General features: G+C 47.0%; 1 protein-coding gene across 2 annotated transcripts in view; it reads right to left on the bottom strand.

Annotated features, from left to right (window-relative positions):
• The window catches only part of Zbtb16 (zinc finger and BTB domain containing 16), a 179,709-nt gene that overhangs the window by 43,887 nt on the left and 108,939 nt on the right, over positions 1–26,883 (bottom strand). For both annotated transcript variants that reach the window (XM_015489860.2, XM_015489861.2), the window contains one exon: positions 18,639–18,725. In XM_015489860.2, the coding sequence (XP_015345346.1) occupies positions 18,639–18,725 (87 nt within the window). The remainder of the gene's footprint in view (positions 1–18,638; positions 18,726–26,883) is intronic.

Consider the following 26,883-nt stretch of genomic DNA (forward strand, 5'->3'; position numbering starts at 1 on the left):
TACAGCATTTGGGGTATCTCTTCCTTCTGAAACTTTTGACAGGCCAGAGCTATGGATACAGAATGGTTTGCATGTAGGGGCCATCTCATGGACCCATGCAGATGACATTGAGTCAAAAGTCTTAAGAAGGCTCTCCTCCTACTGCTGTCCCTCACCAGCCTGCTTTCCTCATATTTTCCCTGTCATTCAGAACACAACTTACTTGACTTTGGACCACATCAGCAAGCTCAGGAAGCCATGGAAAGAAAGTGCCTGAAGTGTAGGAGTGGAGGCTACACCGAGGACACAGACCAGGGGTCGTTGGCCTCTCGGGTACTGAGAGGAGTTATCATGATTACAATACCTTAAACCTGAGGTTCACCTTATCACTTACAAAAAGTCTGCTTCGTTCTTGGATCATGCTATGCTCACAGCTATCTTTGAGGTTTGGTGTCTTAAGTACGGTGTCCTAATTTTTCAGACAAGGAATCTGAGAGTTAGAAAGGTTGGGTGACTTATCTAAGGCCATACGCTGGCAGGTGAAAGACAAAAATCTGAATCCAGACAAGAACAGAGACAAGAAGAGCGTCTGCCTTCCTGCTTCTAATCAGGAAGCTCCCTTTACTGCTTTTGATTAACCACACAACTAATATGTATTGAGTAACTACTTGAATAAACATAGCAGAAGGGATAGCAGCTGGAGCCCAAAGAATGGTCCAGACACCACCCTCAACTAAGAGAGTGGCAAGAAAGCCAAGTGCTGCCCTGGGGGTGTGTCCATGGCCAGGAGACCAGAGAGAGGGAGCAGGATGGAGGAGGGTGTCCCAAAGGGCAAAACTGAAGTGAGAATCTGCCTGGTAGACTACACGCATGAGAATGTGGGGTTGGGGGAAGACGCATGAAGGAGGAAATAGCAAGGAGTTGGAGAAATGTCCTGTAGCTTTACAGGGGATGACCTGGGACCCACTGCAGGAACTTCCTGGGCCATGCAATGGAGTCTGATCTTATCCTCTCCAGAAGTTCTGAACCTTGGTTACACAAGAGTGTCCTAGGGAGCATTAAATAACATCCACATCTGGGCTCATGATGGAGAGTCTGATTCTAGCGGGTTGAGGTGGGAGCCTTTCTGTTTGTTTTGGTTTTTTTGGTACAGTTCCCTTGAGTGATTCTAACGTATAGCGCGGTTTGAAGGATAAGAACTAGAGCTGCAAGAGCAGGTGTGCATTTTAGATGCCAGAGCCTCCTTGCCTAGGATTCAGTGCTTGAGGCCAAGCACCAAGATCCCAGGCTGTATCCATCAACTTCCCATGCACCCCTCCAGGGCCAGTGATGTCTGATAGAAACGGGGCAATCCACTCAGGGGCAATGGTGCATGCCACCATCTGGGGGCTAGGTGAACTCTCACCAGGGTCCTTTCTTAGTTGGTTTCAGGTTGACTGCAGCCCGTCTAACTGGGGACTCCTGAGAGATCAGGCAGAGAATTAACACAGGGAATGCTGTGTAGAGCACCTACGGGTTTCCGGCCACAGGAGAAGTTGAGGCACAGTAAGGAATCAGAAACGCTGAGCACATCACCCCTCAGTTTCTAGAGTATGGATCACATTCAGTTATCTTGTTTTCCAAATTACCTCTTTAGATATATGTGTTTTCTTCCCTAGCAATGGTTAGCTTTCTGAAAGCAGGGCTGGAACCTGATTTTTCTATGTAAGAATACTTAGCACAGCTGGTAGGCAAAGCAAGGTTTGCGGAGCTTCAGGACATCAGCACTGGGCTTGCTGTGGGGCTCCGCAGGCCCCAGCAGGGCCCTCAGGCTCTCACAGAAGACCCACGTTTTCTGACTGCCAAGGAGAGCCTCCGGGGACAGAATCTCCTGAGATTCCCAGGAAAAGGGAATGGAATTGTTTTCTGGAGATGGCAAAAACCTGTAGGTATACTGAGGGACAAGAAGACCTGGACCAGGTTCAGCACACAGTATGTCTCTAACTTGCTGTGTCATCTTGGGAAAAAACAAATAACCCTTCTGAGGCTCAGGATCATGCTCCCTAGTGCCCCTTACTCCAGTTCTGAAGTCTAGGACTCCACTGATTTTAGAATTCTAGGACTTCTAATCAGCCTCTCTCGTTTGAGTCCACCCCAACATAGCTGGGTGTAGGCCAGTGGTAATTCTAGACTCTACTTTTAGAAGGTGGGACACGTGGCACGGCAGCTCCCTGCTGGATGAGGTCAGCCCTCTTTCTGAGCAGTAGCCACGCCCTACCCAGACATCCAGGAGATTAAGTTGGGGGACCCAGCAAGCATTCCAGAGTGGGGACCAGATGAGGTCAGCAGTCAAGAGCTCACCTTTGGGACTACCTCTTTAGCGTAAGGACGCTCCCCGAACCCCAGTCATTTCAAAATTGAAAACATTTGGTGCTCATTCATTTGTCAAAAACCTCACTGCGTTCTGTGTTCTCCGGAGGACAGAAGTCACAACCACTGCAGGGCCCAGGGGGCAGCTTTCAGATGTAAAGTCTCCCCCTTTTCAATTCCTGTAACTAAAATGAATATGGAAAAGATAATTACCTTTAAAACATACTTAATACTTGAACACATTATCTCTACCTGCAGAAAAAGAATGTTATCTGATGGGATCTTCCCCATAAGCTTAATCAAATTGCTATCTTAAAACTCTCTGGAGCCCTGTGAAACAGTAATAGAAAATCCGCGGCAGAGGCTTGGAAGCATTTTATATTTGTTTGGTTGAGGGGAACGCGCATCCCATCTGACAACGGGCACTTAGAGACAAAGTCATTTCCAATCTGTAATGGATCTTCTCCTGGTGGGGGCAGGGAACATTTTGTCCAACCCAAACCTGCAGTCCCTCTGTGAGGTAACCTTTCCTGACGTTCGACAATAAAATTCCTAAAGAAAAGCCTTTTTTCCTAAGGCCGACTTGGGGGTACTTGGGGCTCATCAACTCTAGGAAATCTTCCCTGGTTAGGCCTGGGACACTGGATGTCTGGAGATGTTTAACCTGCTATTTAGCTCTTGGTTTTAACTTGGCAAATAAATGGATGCCTAGATTTTCCCCAGTCTGCCCCACCCCTGGGCCGTGCCATTTGTTAAATTAGGAGAGGAGGTAAATTACCTGCCCAAATCCTGCCCAGGGCGAGTGGCCATTTGCAAGGCTAGAGAAAAACCAAAGGGAAATAGCCTCTAAGAAGATTGAATGTGAGACTGGAATGTTCTCAGCCTCTCAGGCCTGCCTGGAATGGCCGAGCAAACGGTGGCTGCAGCACTGCCCAGCCAGCCTAGTTTATTTTGTTGACAGCAGCCACGATAGGTAAGAGGTGATAATGTGCTGTGTCTCTGTTAGATGCTGCTTCTGCCTGCAGTCCAGGAATGTCCTCTAGATGTGGGATCTGGTCCTCTGGCGTACAAGTAAGGCACATTGGGGCTTACAGAAAAAAATGAATCAGGGTAGGGGAGGACACTAGAAAACCGTTAAAACCCTCTTCAAGGTATAGGTTTGTTGACAGGCAGGCAACAGATTACCCAACAGCCTGCCTTGCTTATTACAACTCCATTTGTGTTTAAAAGAAAAATGGAATGAAGATGGTGGGACTTCAGGGGACGTGTTTCTTTGTTTGTGTGTATTTTCGAATCTCCCCACACTGAACGCACATTGCTTGTGTGATTCATTTCTTAAAACCTGCTGCCTGGCTCAATACTGTCCATGTCCTGCCTTTGAAAGGAGTGACTCCACCCAGGCAAGATGAGGTTGGCTTCTTTTCTACACAGAAGGTAAATGCCTGATCTCCTCCTGGCTTTGTGGATGTCAGACCCACACCCTTTGACTATTCAGGAGCCCTGAGCTGATTCTTCCTTCCTGTTTCTGAACATGGAGGGCCAGGGAGGGTCAGGAGGCATCCTTGGGCCTTCCTCTTCCCTGTTGCTGTCTGAAGACAGAATGATCCCAGAGATGCCAGAGTCTCTTGCATTGTCCAGAGGATCACTATTATGTGAAGTGCAACCTCTCTGGATGGTCTTATGATGCAGCAGGTATGGGGGACAGGGCTGAGGCTGTAAAAAACCAACAACATACTTTTAAGTTGCTTTTTATTTTAATTGAGATATCATTCACATACCATAAAATTCACCATTAATGATTCTTAATGAATTTGCAAAACTGAAAACTGTCACCACTACTGATTCCAGAATATTTTCATCACCCCCAAAATACTCCATACCCAGTAGTAGTCTCTCCCGATTCCTTCTTCTTCTCAGCCCCTGACAAACAGTGACCTACCGTCTAGAGATTTCCTTATTCTGAAAATTTCACATAAATGGAATCATAAAGTACGTGGCTTTCCTGTCTGCCTTTTTTCATTAGCCATAATGTGTTCAAGGCTCATTTCTGTGGTAGCACGCAGCACCTCACCACCCTTTTTTATGTCTGAGTCATATTCCATTGTATAGATATACCATGTTCTGGTTACGTATTCACCTGTTGACAGCCGGGTACTTCCTACTTTATGGATGTTATGAATGATGCTGCTATGAATATTCATGTGTAAGTTTTTGTGTGGATGTATGTTTTCAATTTCCTTGCACTGCATGTTGTTAAAAAAAATCTTATTAATTAGGTTGTTACCTGTCTCTCTTCCACATTTAAAAAAAGTATAGGATATTTAAGAGAGAGTTTAAAAACTGAGACTTCCCACTTACATGGATTCCTAGTAATTGGCAGCTGCCTGTCCTTCTCACAGTTTAATCTCACATACATCCTTTCACTGTGTCATGATACTCTCCGCCTGGGCTCTGCAGCACACCACCCTTAACCTGCAGGCCCCCAAAGCCCAGTTCTTCCTTTAAGCAGGAATCTACACTACAGCATATGAAATATTTAAGCCACTTTTCTAAATATATACATTATTTAGCCTACAGTCTATAAAATATTTATATTGTTTGTCTTTCTACCCCCAAATATCTGCATTATTTACAGTACAGCTGGGGAAACATTAACCTGCGTTTTTTGACTTGTGCATTTTTCCTATTTTTCTGTGTCACTGGGGTATGCCCAAGCTGGCAACACGGAGCTCTCGCCCAAGTCACAGAAGGTTCTAGGGGTTTAGGATATAACACGCTGTCCAAATTCCCATAGACAGAACTGTAGTCACACTGTGACCTCCTGGGAAGAGCGGGCATGTACCCCATTATTTCAGGGGGCAGTTTTGTACTCCAAGCTCATGCCTACTATTGTTGATATTTAATTTCTTCTAGAATCTCCCATATGGGGAGTTGCCCCCACCTCAGGGAGAGGTCATTTTGATTGTCACTTACGTATGATGAACTCCTCCCCGCCACCTCTCTTTTGGTACTGGGGATTGAATCCACAGGCACTTAACCACTGAGCCACATTCCCAGACCTTTTTAATATTTTATTTAGAGACAGAGTCTCACTGAGTTGCCTAGGGCCTTGCTAAGTTGCTGAGGCTGGTTTTGAACTCACAAACCTCCTGACTCAGCCTCCTGAGCTGCTGGGATTACAGGCGTGTGCCACTGTACCCAGCATGAACTCCTCTCCTGCTGCTCATATCCTGTCACACCTTAGTGAATGGGTCAGCATAGGCCTGTTCCAGAATTTTCCATCTGCCATTTGTCTGTCCCGATGGTGGGAAACAAGCCCCTGCCAATGTTGCTGAGAGGTAAGTGTCCTTGAACTCTCCCCAAACCACCTGCTTAAACTTGCAGGCTTTTCTTTTTAGAAATCCTCCCCATAGAAAGAATGAGGTGCAAAGATGATATTTTTCTCCTTTATAAAGTGACTTTAATATTAAGAATTATGTAAGTGGTATATGTCTACAAATAATAATTTTAAAATATGGGGCTGGAAGTGTAGCTCTGAGGCAGAGTGCTTGCCTAGCATACATGAGGCCCTTGATTCCATCCCCAGCACCACACACAAATAAATAAATAAATAAATAAAATGAACAAGTATTACTATCCAAAAATAGATACAGTAGAAAGTTAAAAAGCCCTTTTCCCTATAATCCCATTCCTAAGGATAACTTATAGAATCTTACAGGATGGCTTACATGAAGTGGGATCATATTGTATAACTTGTTTTCTCCAACTAGCTTTTATCATGCAAAACACCATAGACATCTGTCCATGGCAGGTACCATAATTAACAGATTCCTTACCTTTGGACATTTAGGTAATTTTCAGTGCTTTCTAATTATAAATAATGTTGCAATCCACATCCCTAGGGGAAGTTTAAAAATCTGTCTTTGGTACACAAGGGGGATAAAGCACAGAGGGTATCTGAGTCCTTGGGGTCAGCCAACAGCAGGCCCAATTGTCCCAATGGATGGTGGTTCAGGCTGGACAAGGAGCAAGCCTGGGCCCTTCTCTGCAGCACACATCTCCTTAACTTGGATACCTCTGACAAAGGGTGCAGGGTGTGAGATCAACCCCTCTGTCTACTTCAGAAGAGGTCCCCTCTTCCTCCTGCTCCTCCCCACCTCCAGTCCCCTTGGGTACCTCCACTTACCCGGCCTCTGTTTTGAATCTCTAAAATAATGTGACAAGTTAATGATGGCACAATTATCTAAATGTTTAACAGACATGTTATCTAAGTGAGTCGGACTGAGATTCCATCCCGCTGACAATAAACATCAATGGTGGAGCAGAAAGCGATCGGCAAATTATAGCAAACCCTGCAATTTCAATGCTATTAAATTTGGAGGAATAACAGCCTTGAGGCCTGTAAACTCTGAATAAAATAGGCCCTTGTGTTTGTCCAACTATTAAATCAAAATGCTACCAACATCCTAGAAAAAACAAGGCGATTTATGGCTTTTCAAGTTTCAGTTACACATGGTTTTTTATTAACTCCTTTCTGTCACTGGGCAATGGGCAGTGCTGATGACACCAGGGAGAAAGGGGAGACACTCCAGAGGAAAAAAACAGGGGCAGAGCGTGGCATAAGAGAGGATAAAGCAGAAGCCTGGGGGACTGAGATGTGCATAAGGGGAGGCCAGTGGGCCCTGAGGTTGGTGGCTGGGCTCTGATGTGGGACAGTTGTGGAAAGGATGGGGCAACTCTGAACAGGAAGCACAAGGGAGCTTCAGAAGTGCCATCAGGTTAACTATGGGATTGTCTGTCTGAATCCCAGCCGTGCCACTGGCTGAGTCACAGTATTCCACTTCTGAGCCTGTGGCTCCATCAGTGACAGGCGGGGAAGCCCTGACTCAGTGGTGTCAGGAGACTCTGCTGGCCCCTATACAGAAGTGCAGAGACCAAGACCAAGCTCCAAGTCATAGTCCTAAAAGATCAGATTCTCCCTCTCCTCTCAAATGTCTTGAGCAGTTTTCAAAAGGTAAAGGATTTTTCATCGCCTCTCGGACAGTGAGCACTTAATACATAGTTATGGGATAAGCTTCAAAATCAAGTGAAGGGAACATCTGTCTACAGCTGAGGGACTGGAACCGTAGACCCCCCAAAGTAGGAGCGGTACACGGCTCTCACTCAAGGCATCTGCTCTTCTCTGCTCAGTCACCAGGCCAAGCACTGCACGTGTGTGATTTATTGAGACCTGATGACAACCATCTATTATCAATCGTAGTTCACAAATGTGAAAACTGAGGCCGAGAAAGTGTAGACCTTCAATGAAGGATCAGAATCTTAGGCTGTGCTCAGAACCACACAACCCCCAAAAGAGCTTTTTTTTTTTCCTTGACCAATTCCCACACTCTACATTTGAGAGAGGCAGAGAGAGAAAGCAATCTGTCCCGTGTCATAATGCAAGTTTGTGGTAGAGCCAGGACAGGAACCTAGTTCTCCTTTCTCCTAACTCATATCACTTCCAAACACCATAGTACCTCTCCCGCAATCCCCCAAATATGTTCACCATTATTTCTGCTGTGGGAGGAAGTGGATGGGGGTCAGGCTGTGTGTATCCTGCTCACTGCTGCATCCTTATCCCAGGGCTCAGCATAAAGGTCCAGCAGGCAGCGGATGCTCAAGGTAAGTGCTGAATGAGGAGCTTCCACCTTTTCTAAGCAAGCCTGCCTTGGGTCAATTCTCCTCCTCCAATTCCAAGGTAACCAAACACCACAGATCCCCTGGAAACACTGCCCAAAGCAGCAATGCTTCTCATGAAAAGTACTGGGGTGATGAAAAATGGAGCAAAAGAATTTTCAGGGCAACAAAACTGCTCTGTATGAATCAATGTTTACAGTAGCTCCATTCACAGTAACCAAGCTATGGCACCAACCTAGGTGCCCTTCAACAGATGAATGCATAAATAAAAGGTGGTACATATAAAGAAGAATGAAATTATGGCGTTTACCAGTAAATGTACGGAACTAGAGACTACCATGCTAAGTGAAATAAGCCAATCCCAAAAAACCAAAGGCTGAATGTTTTTTCTGATATGCAGATGCTAACACACAACTGGGGGGGGGGGGTGGAATAGAAGTTCATTGGATTAGACAAAGGGGAATGAAGGGACGGGAATAGGAAAGACAACAGAATGAACTGGACATAACTTTCCTGTGTTCATATATGAATACACAACCAGTGAAACTCCACAACATGTGCAACCACAAGAATGGGAAGTTATACTCCATGTATGTATATATGTTATACTCCATGTATACTCCATGTATGTCAAAATACACTTTACTGTTATGTGTAGCTAAAAAGAACAAATTAAAAAAAAAAAAACAACTATTCTGTGTGACACCATGATGGCGAACACCTGTCATCCTACACTCATCCAAACCCACACCACACACAATAGGAAGAGGCAACTGAGGAGCTGGGTGCGGTGGTGCACACTTGTAATCCTGGCAGTTTAGAGGTAAGAGGATTGCGAGTTCGAGCCAGCCTGGGCAGCTTAGTAAGACTCTGTTTCAAATTTTTTTAAAAAAATTTTGTAAAGGGCTGGGGAAATAGGTCGATGTTAGAGCATCCCTGGGTTCAAGCCCCAGTACCCAAAGACAAGACTGGATTTTGTTGACAACGATGTGTTCTTGGGGTTCACTGTAGGAAATGGAGCTCAGTGATATGGGTTCCCACAGTGAGGAGGCCATGTCCTGAGAGGATAGGGTTATATGGCAAGTCTCTGTACCTTCCAGGCAGTTTTTCCACAAACCTAAAAACAGCTCTGAAAAAAATTAATTTTTTTTTAAAAAAGTGGTACTGGGAGTTCCCCCAGAAGGTGGCCAGAGGGGCCCTGGGAGCAAATAGTGGAGGAGAAAGAAGCTAGTCTGGGCCAGCAGGTGACAGCTGGGTTGTCCCTCCCCACTCCAGAGCGAGCAGCTCCAACAGAGCTGAGAGCCCTGTGCTTGGAAAATAAAACTCTATATTAGGCATCAAACATGCCTTTATAGTAACAGCATGAAATCAGGTCAAGAGTAAATCTATGCTGGGGCACTGACTGTACAAACAGCAGCACATGACCCTCCCTCCCAAAGTGCCTATGACGTTCTGCGGCCGTTCTGGAGCTTGAGCTTTCTCGTGTTAAATTCCTTGGCACACCATGTGAAATGCTATACAAATCACCTCTGATATTTATAAAAGTCAAATGCTATTATGCTTTCAATGGGGAGGTCACGCCAACCTGCAAGGAGTCCACGCGTCCATCTGAAGACTCATTATCCTTTCCTCCTCCTACCCTCCACCTTGGGGCAGGGGCCTAGGCTCTTTCTTCCTTTTTTATGCAAAGCTGGCTCCTCCCATCCTCCCCATCTCCTCTGAGGCTGCCACTGGGAGGCTTCTTTTGGAGGAGGAGCCAGAATCATTGCTGGTTTTCCTATTGCTATAGGACTGGAGCCAGCCACCCCAACAAGGCTCCTAGGTGCCCAACACTGCCCCTCTTGCCAGGTCCAGGGTAGGAGAGAGGCAAGGCCAGCAGGCAGCCACCCTGGGAAGGCATGTTGCTGCTCACCTTTTAAATCCTCTGCCCCACCTGCTCCTCCTGCCACCCCTTCCCCCGGCAGCCACCACAGAGAGTCCTCCAAACAAGGGCTCCATTTCCTACTCTGAAGTTCAGAGGCAGAGACACTTGAAGCAGGCAGCCAACGTAAGGTTGGGCATACAGTCTCACACCCTCAGAGGGGGTGGTTCTGAAGCAGCAGAGTGTGTGTACCTCCTAGCCTCCCTACCCTATCCACCACTATGTATTGGGTCCATGGGGAGGACCCTTTGCTCAGGATTCACTCCACTGCCCACTCCCAGCTTGGCAGGGAAGAGCAGAGTCCACAACGTGGCCCCCACTGCCAGCTGTCATCAGTGGCCTCTGGACCATAAGACCCACTTACAGCCAACACCAGGTCCATAAGAACAAGCATCTCCATATTTGCATCTGGTTGACTGGCTTCCCCTGAGACACAGGGATGTGAAATCTGAACAACTTTTTTTAGGCCAGTAAAGGAAAGTTCTTATTTTGTAGTCAGAGTGAAGAGAACACTGGGATGAAACTAAGAACCCGTGGGTTCCAATTCTAGTTTAGATTATTTGTTCTTAGATGACCGTCTTTTTCAAACATAGGCTTTGATCCTGTGGTCTGCATATCAGATTTGATGCCTAGGCCCCCAGGGAAGGAAGACAATGTTAAAACAAGGGCTCTGGGGTGCAGAAGCCTAGGGCACACAATCCAGCTCTGGCCTGGAGTATTGTTTCTGAACTTTTTTGGGGTCTCAGTTTTCTCCAGCAAAGACTAAGGAGACAAAATGAAGACTTAATAAAGTCATAACTCAAAAGTATCCAAGAAAGGACAGCTACTGAATCATCTGCACCTAAGGCGAGTTCAACCTACTTGTTGATTTCCTTCACAGCACTGTAGCCTTAAGCAAAGCAGAGACCAAATTTTGTTTGCCATTATGCATTGGGACTGCAGAGCATCCGGCACATCACAGGTACTTAAAAACTCAGTGAAGACGTGAATGTAGGAATGATGGGACACACCATCTGCACAGGTTACCAAATCACTAACCTGGCAGACCTGCTGGAGCACATGGGGTTGGAGGAGAGAGCAGAATTGCTTTGGGGAAGGTCTAAGGTCGAGTTCAACCTAGTAGCCTGGTTCCTGTGGAGGTCTGGGGTGGGGTGGGGAGGCCTGTAGGTACAAATGGCTATCTTTTGTCTGTCTGTATGTGTCTCTCTCACTCTCTTTTTAACAGATGAGATGAGATCATGTTTGAAGAAGGCAGGACAGGAAGTCCCAGGATATCCAGGTTCCTGGTGATAGCACATTTGGGACCTCACTAGGAGATTCAGAATTCTTGACTCCTGAGGGCTCTATGGAGGTACCCTAAGTCATGGCAGGGCATGTGCCTAGTGTTCCTGGAGACTGGTGAACTTACTTAATCCTTACCCTGGTTCTGCACCTGTCTGGCGTAGTTTTACATAGTAGCAAAGGTAGGGGCTCCTCTGGGCAGCTTGGACACTCTAGACCCCATAAGATTTTTCAAAGTGTGGAATATAATTCTGTTCTTATGTCTTTCTTCTTACTTAGAGCGCCCCAGTGGCTGTGAGCTTGATGGGCCCTTTGGAAATGTTCTCTTGGCCACAGGACACACGCAGGGATCCTGGAAGACCCCACCTTCACCTTGGAGGAGCAGCTAGATGCTGTTCCTGTTTCTCTTCCACTATCAGGACTTGCCTTTCCTCTTACACACCCATGAGGCAGATAATGGCCCTTCCCCTCTGATGAAGACCATGATGGTGCAAAAAACACCATTGCCATCTCAGGAGATGCCTTCTTCCATGCAAGGCCTATGCTGAGTGTTTTACATGAACTAGCAAAGTAAATCCCTTAATACCCCATCTACAATGCACACCATAATTGTGCTGATGTTATAGGGAGCATCCTGATACTTAGAGCATGTAAGCAATCTGTCTAAGATCATAATGCTTGTAAATGATAGGGCTAGTATCTGAATCACCAGATACCAAGTTCTGAGACACTATGTACCGATACCCAGAGATCTACACTCTGACTTCAGGCTCCATGGATTCCTTCTTCTTTGCAGACTGGAGTACAGGCCTGAGCCACTGTTAGGGCCCCCCACTTGTCTAGAAGGCAAAGTCCTCCAGAGATCATCTTGTCCATTCCCCTGCCTCCAAGAATGTCCATTCTCCCTAAGTGGTCACTGGCAGGTGCACCTCTTTGCTCCTCATCTCTGTCTCTCTGGCCTGGCCCACATAGGGCAGTCCTGACCCCAGCTCCCCAGGCTCAGGTCCCAGTGGCTGGCTGCTCACGAGTTTCCTGTGAGTGGACTGAAAGAGCTGAAAGCTCCTACAGGTCACCCTCACAGCCTACTCATTTGAGATCACTCATCTTCTCCCAGGACATGCTGAAGATGGTCCCAGCTCCCTACCCTTGAGCTCAGCAAGGATATTTCCTCTGCCCTCTAATTAACATCACCTAATCCTGTCTGTTGCCCCCAGGCCTCTCCAAGTCCCAAGTGGGAATGTACAGTGGCTTGAACAACATTATGATTTGTAAAATCCACTCCTAATTAGTTTGACTTTGAATAAAGAGGGTAATTATTTTTAAATTTATTAACTGCTGCCTGGCCGGAGAAGTTTCCAGATCAAATGACATGGAGAAGCTATTTCTGTTCAGTGATGCAGCAATTTATATTACTGATTGGTCATTAAAACCTCTGGCACAAAACCACTTGTGTTTCCTGAGCCAAGATAGTGTCCATGTGTCAAATTTCAAACCCAGAGTATAAATTAAGCCATTAATGGTATTTATCAGTGTATCTGGACTTAAAAGAACTACTTTCTAATTTAAAGCATTCCCGATATAGATCCCAGGAGGTGCACGGTGGGGCACGTGTGTATATGCTCGTGCATGCGTGTTTTCTCACTCTTATTTTACTGAACGGTATGAAAAAACTTCTGATGTGTAAATGAAGTACCAGTATCTCGGGAGCTGCCTAGCTGTTAATTCCTCGCTTCTCTGCAACCCAAACATTTTGGAAGCAGCAGTGTTCTGCAATATGTATTTGTCATAATATAAAAGGTGTAAAATGATCTCTGTTTATCTCTGCAAAGTCTTTGCTGTACCAAAACAGAAAACTGAAATGTGACAACAAAGCCTGAGCCCAGCCCAACCATAAGCATGGCCACCCTGAGCGCCAGCTTGGGCTCATCAGCATTTTGCAGGGAGGCTGTGGGGGCGGGGGGTCACACACACCAGGACAGAAATCCAGGCTAAGTCGGGTCAAAAGTTGCCTTTTGCTTGGCTACACTGGAATTGAAATTAAATTCATCTTTTTGGTTTTAAGAATACCTGTGTGACACCATAATCACCTGCCCTATGCAATGTTGAATGTTCCCCATTCATGGTGGCCGCATCACGGAACCAGATTCAGGGAAATTGTATGCTACCCCAGGAGGAGGATGTGGGCATCAGGATGTTGGGAATTCTTAGTTAAAAGGGTCACAGGGATATAAAAGAGCCCTGCCCCAGACAAGGTCATGAGCTAAAGGACTCTGAACTGATGTCCCTGACTGCTCAGTCCAGGAACGCACTGCCAACAGAGGGCCACCATGCAGGGAGCTGAGGAATGGTGGGAAGAGCATGAAAGTTAGAGCTGAGTCAAGTTCCAGCTCTCTACTTCCTTATGGATGGCTTCTAGACCTCCATCTCCTCCTCTGTAAAAGGGGAATAATAAAGTGCTTTATAAATTACTGTATCAAAAATATCAGGTGCATTATCATATTCTACACTCCTTTCTTTCCAGAGCTCTCTCCCTGCTCTTCTGTTGGCTCTCCAGTGACACCTGGCACCATGCACTTGGCTTGCCCCTCTCTGGTAGCTTGAGTGTTATTTTCAGCATCCCCTGTAATCAGGCCTCTCTCCCGTCTCCTGGGTCCCCTGTCCTCAAACAGAGATGGCAAATAGATTTCACATTGTGTTCTCTCATTGATTTATCAGGGGAACCGAGGATCTGTCTGGGTTCAGCAGGAAGTAGTGCCATGAGTGATAAAGGAACTTTGCGATGTGTCAGGAAGCCATGAGTGTCACGAAGGCCACCTTGCTGCCAACCCTACACAGAGGGTGAGATTGCTGTTGTATAAACTCCTGGCACCACGCACAATGCCTGAGCCAAGGTGCCTTGCTGTGGAGGAGCTTGCCCACAGCCCAGCCCAGGTTGGTGGGGAGCCTGACTCCAATCTACCACCTTGGTCTCCTCTCACCTCTCACGAACATTCATCCTTGCAAGAGCTCAGTTTACTCAATCTATTGAGTAAACCATACATGGCATGCTGAATATCAACCACATTTTACTCAACGTAAGAAGTAACTCTGGACAGCTCACTTCTCTCTGATGGCATCTCCTTCCTCCAACAGGCAGGCTCCATTCACAAGGTCTCTGGAAAAGCATAGTTCACAGACCACCACGCTCATATCTCCCACTTTCTTCAAGAACAAGGTCTGTGGCTGTGTTGTCACCAGTGTTCCCAGTGTGCACCAGGCACATGGGAGGTATTCCATGTATGCCTGGGGTCAGCCTGGGAGCAGCCTGCCAGGGTGCTCACCCCTCAGGACTCAACCTGCCCCTGGCTGGAGGCAGCTCTCCCTCCCCGGCTGCTGCAAATATAAGCTGGATGGACAGAATTCAGGTGTGCGGCAAAGCTGGTTCCAAAGACTCCTCAGCAGCCCCAGGTTAGTATTCTCAGCGTGGGGTTCTTGATTCCGTGAGGTCTAGCAATAAGAGAACGGCTGGGACCCTGGGAGACCTTATCCTCCCCTGACTTTCAAGACAACCAGTTCTGGATCTCCAGATAGGGAGACATGAGCTAGAACAGCAGCTCCTGTGTGACCTGCCCTGCCCCTCAGGGAAGCCCCAGGCCAGAGCCCTAATACCAGAGTCAGGAGGTGTATTCTCCACGTGTGGGAGACGTTTGTGAGGTAGAAGGACTAGAACTTAGAAATGTGGATGGCCATGATTATTCCAGCAGTGAACTTGTCTTCCTTCTTCCGCTCCAGGCCCTATGGTGGCCTGTCTTCAAGATGGCTGCCATCAACTCCCCTTCCCCTATAGGTTCACAGACCCACTGGGAAAGAGAGTGTAGGCTTCCACCACCTTAAATCTAGGGCTCATTTGTGACAATTTCAGTCAGCAAAACACAGCAGCAGTGAAGCTGTATTTCTATAGTCATTTTCCCAGCTTTTAAGAAGGTGGTGAGCAATGTCCGCCCCCTGACTCCTGGAGCCCTGAGCTGCTGTGTAACAGGCCCCAACTACTTGGCTGTAGAGAGGCCATGTGCAGGGGCTCTGAGTCATATTTGAATTAGGCCACCGCGGACATCAGCCCAGAAGAGTTTTCAGATGATCCAGCCCCAGGTACCACCTGATGGCAGCCATGAGAGGACCCAAGTGAAAACCACCCAGCTGAGCCCAGTCAACTCACAGAATGGTCAGAGATGACACTTCATTCTTTTAAGCTGCTGTGGAAAAGGTTGGTGACACAGCAACTGATGGCTGCAACTCTTAGCACAGGGGCCAAACTGCTCTTTTAAACACATAAATCAAGTTATGTCATTCTCCCACAGAAAGTTCTCCAATGGGGATGGGAGTGTAGCTCATTGATAGAGCACACTTAGCATGAACAAGGCCCTGGGCTTAATCCCCAGCACCAAAAAATAAAAAATAAAAAATTTAATTAAAAAACAATCCAAGGAATTATTTTTCTTCTTCTCTCTAAATGTTCATGTGCATGTGTGTATATGTGTGTTTATATATATAAACAAGTATTTATGTGTATTCTATTTCAATAAATTCACGTGTGTTTGTGTGTCTTGATGCATGTTGCATGTGGCAGCCTGTGTGACACCAGTTACTTTTACTAGCATGTGACTAAGTTCACTGATATGTACATATACATAGACACACACTCATGTAACTCTATTGAGTTATGATACATGTATCATAAACACAAGTTATGCTTTTAAAATGCAGTTCAGTGAATTTTAATATATTTAGAGTTGTGCAACCATCACCATAATCAATTTTAGAACATTTTTATCAGCCCCCCCCCCCCAAAGAAATCCTGTGTTCACTAGGAGTCATCTCCCCATATACCTTCCAACACCCTCAGCCTCTGGTTACTAGTTCATTTTGGGTCTGAATGGATTTGCCTATTCTGGACATTTCATTAAATGGGAGCCATATAACATATAGCCGTTTGTGTTTAGTTTCTTTCACAGAGCATATTTTTGAGGTTCATCCATGTCATATGTAGCATATATCAGTGCTTCATTTCTTTTCATAGCCAAATTATGTTCTATTGCATGAATATAGATCACATGTTATTAGTTCTTTCATCAGTGGATGGGCACAGGGTTATTTATATTTTTTGACCATCATGAATAATACTGCCTTGAACATTTGTGTACATGTTTTTGTGAGGATGCGTGTTTTCATTTCTCTTGGTCGACGGGCAGGAGTGGAACTATTGGGTCATATGATACCTCTATATTTAACTTTCTGAGGAGGTTCCAGAGGGTTCTCCAAAGTGGTTGCACCATTTTACATTCTCACTAACAATGTAGAGGGTTCTGATTTTTCCACATCCTCAATAATGCTTGCAACTATCTATATCTTTTATATGGCCACATCCTAGTGGGTGTAAAGTGGTGTCTCTCTGTGGTTTTGATCTGTACCTGCCTGATGGCTAGTGGTGTGCAGCATCTTTTCATGTGCTCACTGGCCATTTGTCTGTCTTTGGAGGCTTGTCGACTCACATCCTTTGCCCATTTATAATTCAGTTATTCATATTTTTATTTCAGCATCATAGTGTTCTTTATATTCTCTGGTTGTGAGTACCTTATCAGGTATATGAATTGCAAATATGTTCTCCCCCTCCAAAAGACTTTAAGCCCATGCAGAAGAAAACCCAGATTCCTTACTGGAGTTGAGAGACCTGCTTGATTTCTACACTCATCTGCCACCTTGCTCCTTGCTGTCTGCCACACTGCTCTTTGTGCTGTTGTTCCTTGAGTTTGTCAGGTACAACCCAGCCTCAGGGCTGTGGAAGGGCTTATTCCTTCTGTTTAGAATCTCTCCCCAGAAACCTTTGAGTAGCTCACTCCCTCACTTTCTGATTTTGTTAAGATGTCACCTCAAAGAGCCCTTCTTGCACCAATCTGCAGTCCCACCAGCAATGTGAGAAGTGTGCCCTTTTCCCCACATCCTCGCCAACACTTATTATTGCTTGTATTCTTGATAACTGCCATTCTGACTGGAGTTGAGAGAGTAGTTTTGATTTGCATTTCTCTAATTGCTAGAGACATTGAACATTTTTTCATATATTTGTTAATCAATTGTGTATCTTCTTCTTAGAAGTGTCTGTTCAGTTCCTTGGCCCATTTAAAATGCATTCTGCTGTCGTGTATAACAAATTAGGACAAATAAATTAATGAATAATTTTTTTAAAAGATCCCTTCTTCATGACCATTTTATTCCAAAATATTTATTTTCTCCTCCTTATTCTTCTTTGTTTTTTGTTAACATCATTTATTATAACTTGACCTGAAAGCCCAATACTGTCTCTCAGTTAGAATCCCAGCTGCATGAAGAGCAGAACTGTTGAGTGTCTTCTATGTCCACACAGTGCCAAGCTCACTGTAGGAACTCAATAAATACATCTACTACTGTTCACTGAATGCTCACTCTGAGCTAAGTCCTTACACCCTGCAAAGGACTTCAAATTAAAATATCTCATTGAATCCCTCTGCTCAGAGACAGATACTATTACCACTCCACTTTTCTAACAGAAGACGAAACCCAAATTAACAGGGTTTGAGTAATTTATTCATGGTTCCACAAATAGGAGGTCGCAGAGTCACAATTAAACCTGGGTTGTCTGAATTCTGAACTCTAAGGCTCTACCACAGCTGTCCCCATTCTGAACTCTGGAAAGTCCTTTCCCCTCCTCTGAGCCCCAGTTTTCTCTTCTCTGACATGGGAATCGGTCCTACCTCACAGGGTTACTGAAAAATTGGCCAGGTGGGATCAAGTAAAGCACCGAGAAGAGGGCCTGGCACATATGAGTACTCAATAAATGTGAGCTCTTGCAAGGACGGTGACAATGACACTGATCACAAGGATGAGATGACACTGATGCTGTGAAACTGATGCTTTGGAATCAAATAAAGCTATATTAGCTAATATTGTTCAAATACATCCTTGCGTGTAGACTGATGTCTTTTAAACGATGACTCAACCCTCACAAAGGAAGGATCAAGAGCAGTCCACTGCGGCCACACGAGGGTTTCAGTGTTTTACCAGAGGGAATGCACGAGGTTTCCTACCACTGCTCAGGGAAGGGGGCGCTCAGATCAGTCACAGGCTCTCGAAGGCCTCATCCAAGAGGCCTCAATGGTGACAGCATGAGTGGCCTGTGACCCCAGAGATCCGGGCCTAAGCCGTGGCAGCTGTTGTCATGGGACACAGCCACACCTGTGAACTCCTGTCCAGACAGCCCACAGGCAAGAGTGGCTGCACGTGGCAGAGGTCCGTCCTCACTCACAGCACCCCTGCAGGTGACTAGATAGCGTGTGTGCTAAGGACAAGAGGCACCAAGGTACTTCACAGCCATGCACTGCACGCCGGCAGACCTGGAGAATGGGAACTGAAGGCAACTCACCAGTGTGGGTCTGCCGGTGTGTCTCCAGGGCATCTTCCTTCGAGAACTGTGCTCCACACTGATCACAGACGAAGGCTTTGGCACCCGCTGAAAGAAAGAAGAGGCAGTTACCACTAGAAGGACAATCCATGAGGCGGGAAAGTCCTGGGTCAAAACTGTGCAGGTGGACATTAGGGGAGGGGGCTGGACACCTCTGAAGATCCTGAGCCAGGGATAATCCATGGCCCCCTTAGCCAGGCCAGATCCACCTCCAATAGGTGCACCCCCCCCCCATAAATTCTAGACGCCCTCACCTAGGGCTCTCTGAGAGAGAAGAAGAAACAAAAGCAGCATAACTAAGATAAATGGAGATGGAGTCCAGGCGAGATGCCCCATGGAGAAGGAGCACTTTGAATGGCCAGTTCTGAGGGATGGACAGCGACAAATGACACCCGGGAGGGGAAATGTGCCCTGTGGCCCTGTGATGCATGGGAAAGCAGGCATTGTTGATGCACCCACACTTGGATGTCCACAGGGACCTAGGACGCAGTATACCCAAAATGAACTCACTGTCTACGTCCAACCACGACCTGCATCTGACTGCTGAACACCCTTGGAATGGCTCACCAGTGCTTGGAGGACAGTCTAACTTCTCCCTAGGACTCGCAAAGTCCTTCTTGGTGCTCGTCTTTCTGGCTCCATCCCCTTCCTCGCTCTTGCTCCCTGGAGGGGCTGCCTTCTTCCTTCCTCAGTGCTGTGCATTCTTCATGCATCCTCTGCCACAGACATCCTTCCCCCTGTCCCCTGTGCTCTGTGGTATAGCTGCAGCTCCTACTCATCCTTTAGGTCTCAGCTCTGACACCCGTGCCCTCGTGTCTGGGTAAGATGACCCTTCTTTCTGCTCCTCTAGCACTTTCTATGTTCCAGGTTGTGGCCCTTGCCATGCTCTGTTCTAAATGCCCATGGACCCATCTCTTTCTCCTGCCATACTGTGAGCCCCCTGATGGAGAGACCATGTCATCTTGTGCATGGCTTTACCTGCCTGGCACAGTGGTGACCTGTGACTGTACATATTTGTGGAATAAACAACAGCAACTCAGTGCAACCCAATTTAATACATTTCCTTAGAACTTTGTTATTTACAAAGCTCAAAGTGACAAAGTCACCAAGTCAGGATGAAACGGTACCTCTACCACCGGCTAATAGCCTTGGAGGCTCTAATACGTTCTCTTGCCCATGGGCTGAGGGTTGGCACTTTTCCTGCAAAAGGTCCTGAAGACATCTCTCTCCCATGCTTGTGGATAATCACAGTCTGCACAGGACCCTGCTGTGTCATGTCTGGAACACTGTAGGGGTCAAGATTGGCCTCCACACTGCCAGCCACCCTCTGACTCACCCAACAGAGGCAGGTTCCTTGAAGGCCACTTGATTCTGCACACTTCCCTAGTCATAAGGACACAGTGGCTCACAATTTGTACTGATTATAAATTCCTCTACTTGACTTCCCTAACCTGAGCCAGTGAGCCATCTACCTCTGCAGGTAGCTTGTCCCCATGGTCCTCTCTGGCACTGCTCGACTCTCCCTGAGTCTCTGAGCTTGAGCAACTCCCAATCTCATCCCTCTGTTTCAGCCCCATTCCATTTTCAAAGCCAGAGTATGCATGCACCAGGCATTGCAGCCGCTCTCCGTTCTGTCCTGTCCACTTTGTTCCTTTTAACATGTCTGAGCACTTCTTGAAGTGTGCCTGTGGGTTTATTTAGGCATAAGAGTCTCATTGGAGCCAGAACTACTTTTTACACAAAGCTAGAGCCCCTAGTGCTATTTTCTCACCCCTTCCAATTTCCCAAGGCTTTAATACATAGCAGGTATGTATGTACGCTGAGTGCTTAGTGTACATCATTTCATGTAATCCTAACAAGAACTAAAGTACCTATTATTATAACCCCCACTTAGCATATGAGTAAACAAGCTTAGAGAGGGTAAGTACTTTGCCCACTGTCACACAGTGGGTAATAGAAGAGGTGAATTCAAATCCAGGCAGCCTGACTTCAGAGCCTTCGCTCTTAATCCCTGTATCTTTAGCCTCCTTAGATAGAATTCCATATGCAAAGATGCTTTAAGGATAAGAAGGTGAAGTCTGGGCTCCCTTCCCTCAACTTGAAAAAAAAAAATGGAAAATAAGTCTGTCCATTTTATCCACCAGGGCTTTATATAATGTTTCCTAAAAGTTTAACAACTTTTTCCTTAGAGTATTAGCATATACTTAAGAAATTTAAACTCAAAATACAAAGGCTTAAACACCCAGTAAAACCAGTAGCAAGTATGAGGATGAAGACGCCGACCCTGTCTATATTCCAAATGATGAGCTGATGAGACTCTAGTAGGTGCTCAATAAATAGGAGTGACTGACTAAATAAATGAATGATAAAGCACCCCAGGGGAGAAATGAAATTGCTTTTCGTGGAGAGTTAAAAATAGATATCATCATTTGTCTTAGGTGGCTGGGGTTGAGTTTCACCTGGAGGCAGGGAGAATTCCACAATGACCTCTGGGTGTCCCTTCGAGCCGCAGGATATCCTTAGGCCAAGCACCTGGTACATGGCTTAGAGAGCTTTGAAAAAGCAGCCAAGAAAATACCTTCCGGCGAGGCCAGCAAAGCCGTGTCTGTGTGTTCACAGAGGCAGCAGCCGGCACCGCTTTCATCCATCTTCGCAGGAAATATATAAAAGTGCCTCAAAGAGCAGCGCAGGCCAGGATGGGGAATCTGGGCTGGATGAAGCCACAGCGCGCTCACAGTGAGCAACTCCCCCTAGTCCTAAATCATTAGCCGTCAATGATTTTCTGTGGATCTGTAAGGGATCTGATTTTAATTGCATTTCTTTCTTTGGTTCTATCTGTTCTCACGGCTCCCTCCACAAGACTGGCGGGGAGGGCGCCTCCTGGGCTTGGCCGTCGTTGGCCGTCTGTGCTGGAGCCCTGTGATGGAGTGAGGAGTCTGACCGTGCACAGGCTTCAAGGGATGTGGTGTGCAGCCGTTCTTAGAAACGGCCATCCGTGTGGGTTGTAGTAGCGTCTCACTTTAATGGCTGAGAAATAGAGACAAAGGGAGGGGGGAGCAGGTGTGGGGGGAGCAGGTAGGAAATGAAGGGCGGATGTGTACCACCAGACAAGTTCAGATGAAGATAAAGACAGATGAGCACGCTGATCTAGTGAAGGCTGCTGGCTGACCGCATCTGGTTGCCTTCAATGTCCTCCCCACCCCACCCCACCCCACACCCCAAGTGCTGAAGTCATGGAACGGAGCCCAGTGTGTGAAAGTCCCTGTCCTCGGGGACCCTGGGTCAGGCTCTCCGTTACATAGACACCACAGACATCAGCTCCCACTGCCAGCCTCATTTATGAAGCCCCAAAACTCTTGCTACCCCTGCCCAGAGACACTCTGACCCCCCAACTCTCCAGGGTAAGCCAAAGAGCAAAGAAGCGGGCTGAGTGTGCCAGACAAAATCCCGAAATCCACTCTCCCGGGGAGGCTTGTGCCTTTAAATTGTCTCTGTAATGGCTGGCTCAGAGGCAGAAATATTTGGCAGCCCTGAAATTAAAAGTGATAAATTTCCTCGCCAAGCTTTGATCGATAATAGAGGCCTCATCTGTTAATCAATAAGACAGTCTCTGCCTGTTTACTGTGCATATGTTGTTCGCTGCTGCCTTCAGTATGATGTCAGGTTTGCATTCAAAGCAACTCAAGTGTGTATAAACCACATGGCTATTCCCAAAATGCATTACGGTGACATCATTCCGCCCCTAATACATTTATAAAGCATAAATGGAGGGGCGTGGGGGAGGGGGGGTGGTCATGCCAGTTGAACGCTGCGGGTGCATATGGACCTAGCAGCAGCATTCACCCCCACGAAATTTCCTAGGGTTCAACCCAGAGCAGGGGGAACCCGAGGGATAGGATCACCACATCCTTCCTACACACAGAGGATGCCCATGAAGTACATGCCAGGAGGTGGCTTAGCGTAAAGAAAGAAAAGAGATGGAATCTCTGCCCTCATGGAGCTTATGTTCAAGAGGGAAAGGCAGATTTTTTTTTAAAGCAGGTCTATGTAAAATAGGCCAGGTGGTGAGAAATGATAAAAAGAGAAATAAATTAAGCCGAAAGGGAGGGAGTGCCAGGGCTGTCATTTTGTGCAGGGAGGCCAGGGAAGCTGTCGTGGTGACCGGCATCTGAATGGAGAACCAGAGGAGGCCGTGGGATGTCCATAAAGGGCAGGGAACAGCAGGGCGGCTGGACGGATGGCGTGGAGTTGGTGAGGGAGAGTGGAGACCCAGCAAGAAAGGGATGGACTGCAGGGAGAAGGCAACAGCAGGAAGACAGAGAGAGCTGGTCCCACGCTATCCTTCCTATCAACCACAGACCCGTGAACCAGGAAGAGAACTGCTTGACCTAGAGTCAGCAGAAAGGGGTGTCAGGCCTGAGTCGGCCACTCACTGCTGCGGACATCACACAAGCCATGGTGCCTCAGTGAACCTGCCTCCCAATCTGTAGAATGGGGATGATCCAACCTGCACTGAGGCTGCTGTGAGGCTGGTTGGTGGGAGATAATGGGTGGTGATAAACACAGAACTCATTCTCAGCCACAGAATATGCTCCCATGCAAGAGATCATTGAGACTATTTATAACTCAGGAGGTGGTGGAGTGTGGCTGAGAGCTCAGGATGCAGGTCAAGAGAGCAAAGAGTCCAAATGCCAACACAGCCAGCCACCAACTGTGACCTCAAACAATTTGCCTAACCTCGGTGCACATGTCACCTCATCTGTAAAATGGGAACAACAAAAGCAGGTCCCTCTAAGGACTGTGACCAGGTGGGTTAAGCACTCAGCCTAGGTTCAGTGGCAAGATACACAGGACCTATAGAAAGTAGCTACCATCATCACTGGTCATTATTCCTTTAAAGAAGAACTCCCATTGCACAATTAGAGTATGATTGGTTTTACTGAAATTCGATGCACAGTTATTCGGAGGCCATTTGTCTTGTACAAAGGGAGTCTAACATTTGTAAAGACGCATGCCACCATGTGCACACACCCGAACCATCCCTTGTCCCTCTGATTTAAAGGTGAATGATTGTTCTGTCAGGGGGAGCAAAAAAATCTGTCCTAGGACCAATACATCAGCATCAGCAGCTATTTCACTAACCCAGCTCAGAAATTCTGCCAGACAAGCCCCTAGAATCCCACTCACCAGCCCTGTGCTTCCAGGTTCTTTTCTGTCTTCCCGAAGACTGTAAGCTGTGTGCAAGCAGCTCGCATATGTCCTGGGCTCCGCTGACTCCCAGGGCCCTGTGCCCTGCCTGGCCTGCACAGGGGTGCACTGAATTATTGTTGAAGAAACCCTCAGGCAGGTTCCTGGGTGCAGAACTGGCCTGAGAAGAGGGCAGTGGCCATTCAGGGCACTGCCACGCTGTCCCCTAGGGGGTGGCAGAGTCCTTATTCTACACACTCTGGCTTCTCTGCTGCCCCTTTGAAAACTCAAGGACATGGTCACTGGCTAGAGCTCAGGAAGTTCAAGGGAGAAAAAGAGGAAAGGTTAGAAAGTGGGGGTGTCTGCTTCCCCTGGAGCAAGACCTCAACCCAGCCACCCAACGTCTTCCCTAGCAGGAAACAGATAAGTCCTTGTTCTAGGACACTCAGTGAGCCTCCTGTCCTTTGGCAGACCTGGAGAGGCCAGACTGGATCCTCTGTTGACTGGCAGTGATCTGCAGGGAGAGGTCCCCTTCCCCAGCCTCTCCTTAAGTTCATCTGGGAGTTAGTGAACCCAGTTGTTAAAGAAACAGACAGCCTTGACCCTGCCAGACCCCCAGGGACCCCGCAGATGTGGGCTCAGGGATGCTGTAACACCACTCTTGAGGGGAACAGGAATGCCCGACCATTCCAAATTTACCAGACCTCTACTTTCTTTGATTTGCTGGCACCTTCAAAAGGTGGGACTAGTGGACACAGGAGGGTTCAAGGGTTCAAATCAGATAAAGGTGGGTAGATACACAGAAGCAATAAACAGAGACAAGATGAGACTCCACAGTCCCACTAAGGCTGGAGCTGGTCTGAGGCCTCCAGGTTTGTGGGGACTCAGCAACTCCCTGACCAGGAATCAGAAGGACGGGCCAGGAAGGCATTTGCAAAAGCATAAAGCTTTATCTAAATGCCAGGATGCCAGTGACAACAGAGATGAAAGCCCATAAAAGCTACCACCAGCTCCCCACAGCTGTGCCCCTTCCTTGGCCCTCTCCCTTGGCAAAGCAGAGAGCCTTCCCCCCCGCCCGCCTGTATTCCTAAGCAGAAATGGGCAGGGGGTCCCAAACATGTAGACAGCGCTGAATACAATCAGATGTGGGGCAGTGTACCTCTGAAGATGCAAGGCAGGAGCCAATGTAAGAAGGAAAAAAATTCAAAAATCCCTCCCTCTCCTAACCTCCCCCGCCCCCAGGCTAATAATAATTTTTTTAAAAAAAGAACCACTGAAAAAAAAAACACCTAGTGTTTGCCAGCATCGAATGTTGAGTGGTGTGTCCTTTTTTTTTTTAATTCCTTGAGATTTTAAAATAAACATCTTGAATGTTCTGATGAGATATGCATGCCTGCTTACATAAGGAAGTACAGAGTGTACCAAAACAGCAGACCCAAAAAAAGCATGAGCTGTCAGAACAATGAGTACAGACTCGGGGCATTTTACAACAGGCCACGGTGTACAGTTTTATTTACAGTACCTCTTATCAGACGGAGAACAGCACACAGGCTGCCAATTCCAAAGGCCAGCACTGTGTGTTCCTTCCCTCAAGGAGATGTGTACTCCCAGAGAGGAGCTGCAGGCATGCTTGTGTTCTGTCTCTCTCTCTCTGCCCCCCCCCCCCCGACTGGCTCTCCCTCTCACTCTGTTTCTCCCTTATCAACAAAAAGAAAAACCACGACAGAACCAGAGGTTCTGTAAGGGACACAGATTCAGGAAAGAGGGAAAGGGGATACAGGTGGGAGGATGCCAGCTGAATGGGAAACCAGCAGTCCTGTGGGCCAGCCCAGGGAGTGTCCAAGGGAAGCTCTCATGGACATTACCATGGGGCCACTGGCCTTTCTGCAGGACTAGAGGTGAATGAACCACTAAGACAGGGCCCCAAATCAAAGACAGGGTGGAGAAAGCCACCCGGAAAGCCTGGCAGGCTGAGCCGCAGAGATAGGGGATCAGCTGGGGTGGAGGGTGGTTCCTTTCCAGATGTCTGGAAGTCAACTTCCTATCACTGACCTGTTAAATTTTGCCTGATCCCTCCCATGTGACTCAACATCCACTCTGCAGAAGAGGAGACTTGGGCTGGGTCAAGAAGGCTGAGCGTCTATGTTTGAGAGAACATTTCTCCTCCTACTCAATAAATGTCATATTATAGGAGCAGCAGTACTACCATGGTGCCTGGTGCTCTTGGCTTCATAGGGGTCCTGTAAGTCCCCCTCTCAGGTCTCACAGGGTCTACCTTGTCCCTTGTCCCTCCAATGCTAATTCTCCACCAGAGAGGTTTGGAAAGCTCCTTGTTTATGGCTCCTAGCATCTGCAGGTAATCCAATAGGTTTTGAAATGCAGCCCGCAGCCAGTGCAAACACACACACACATAGTGTAAAGCTGCACAAGTCAAGTCCTTAACAACGTACTCTCTGGGATCAGACAAAGCTGGGTTCAAGTTCTGATTCCACCATTTCTAGCTAACACTCTGGGCAACTGATCTTCTTTTCTGGACCTGTTCCTTCACCTGTAAAGTTGGCTTCAGGGTGTTTGCATCTCACACAATTGGTTGAGTGATGATTAATTTAAACCCTCTCTCCCTCTCCCTGCCTGCCCGCCTCTTGTCATTAACATCTTACTTGGCACGCAGTAACTGCTCAGTATATGCTCATTGTCATGGATATCAACATTGTCCTTATTGCCATTATTTCATTACCCAATGTCAATATATGAGACACACATGAATATTGTATGAATGTACAACACCATCCCAGTCAAAGCACCAAGACAAAAAAAAAAAAAAAAGGAGCCTAGATACCCACTCTGACAAGCCTTCATTGGGCAGATTTCCTCTGGGTTGTGAGACCTATGGAAAGGCGATGCCTCTCAAGACTATGCCCAAGAAGCCCCAGTACAAACCAAAAGCTACAAGGAAAGACAGGATCAGCTTCCTCTTCCCTGGGGTTAAGGAGAAGGCATCTCTGCTCTGATCTTCACT

Source organism: Marmota marmota, unplaced genomic scaffold (genome assembly GCF_001458135.2).
Source record: "Marmota marmota marmota unplaced genomic scaffold, marMar, whole genome shotgun sequence".
NCBI classification, from domain to species: Eukaryota; Metazoa; Chordata; class Mammalia; order Rodentia; family Sciuridae; genus Marmota; species Marmota marmota.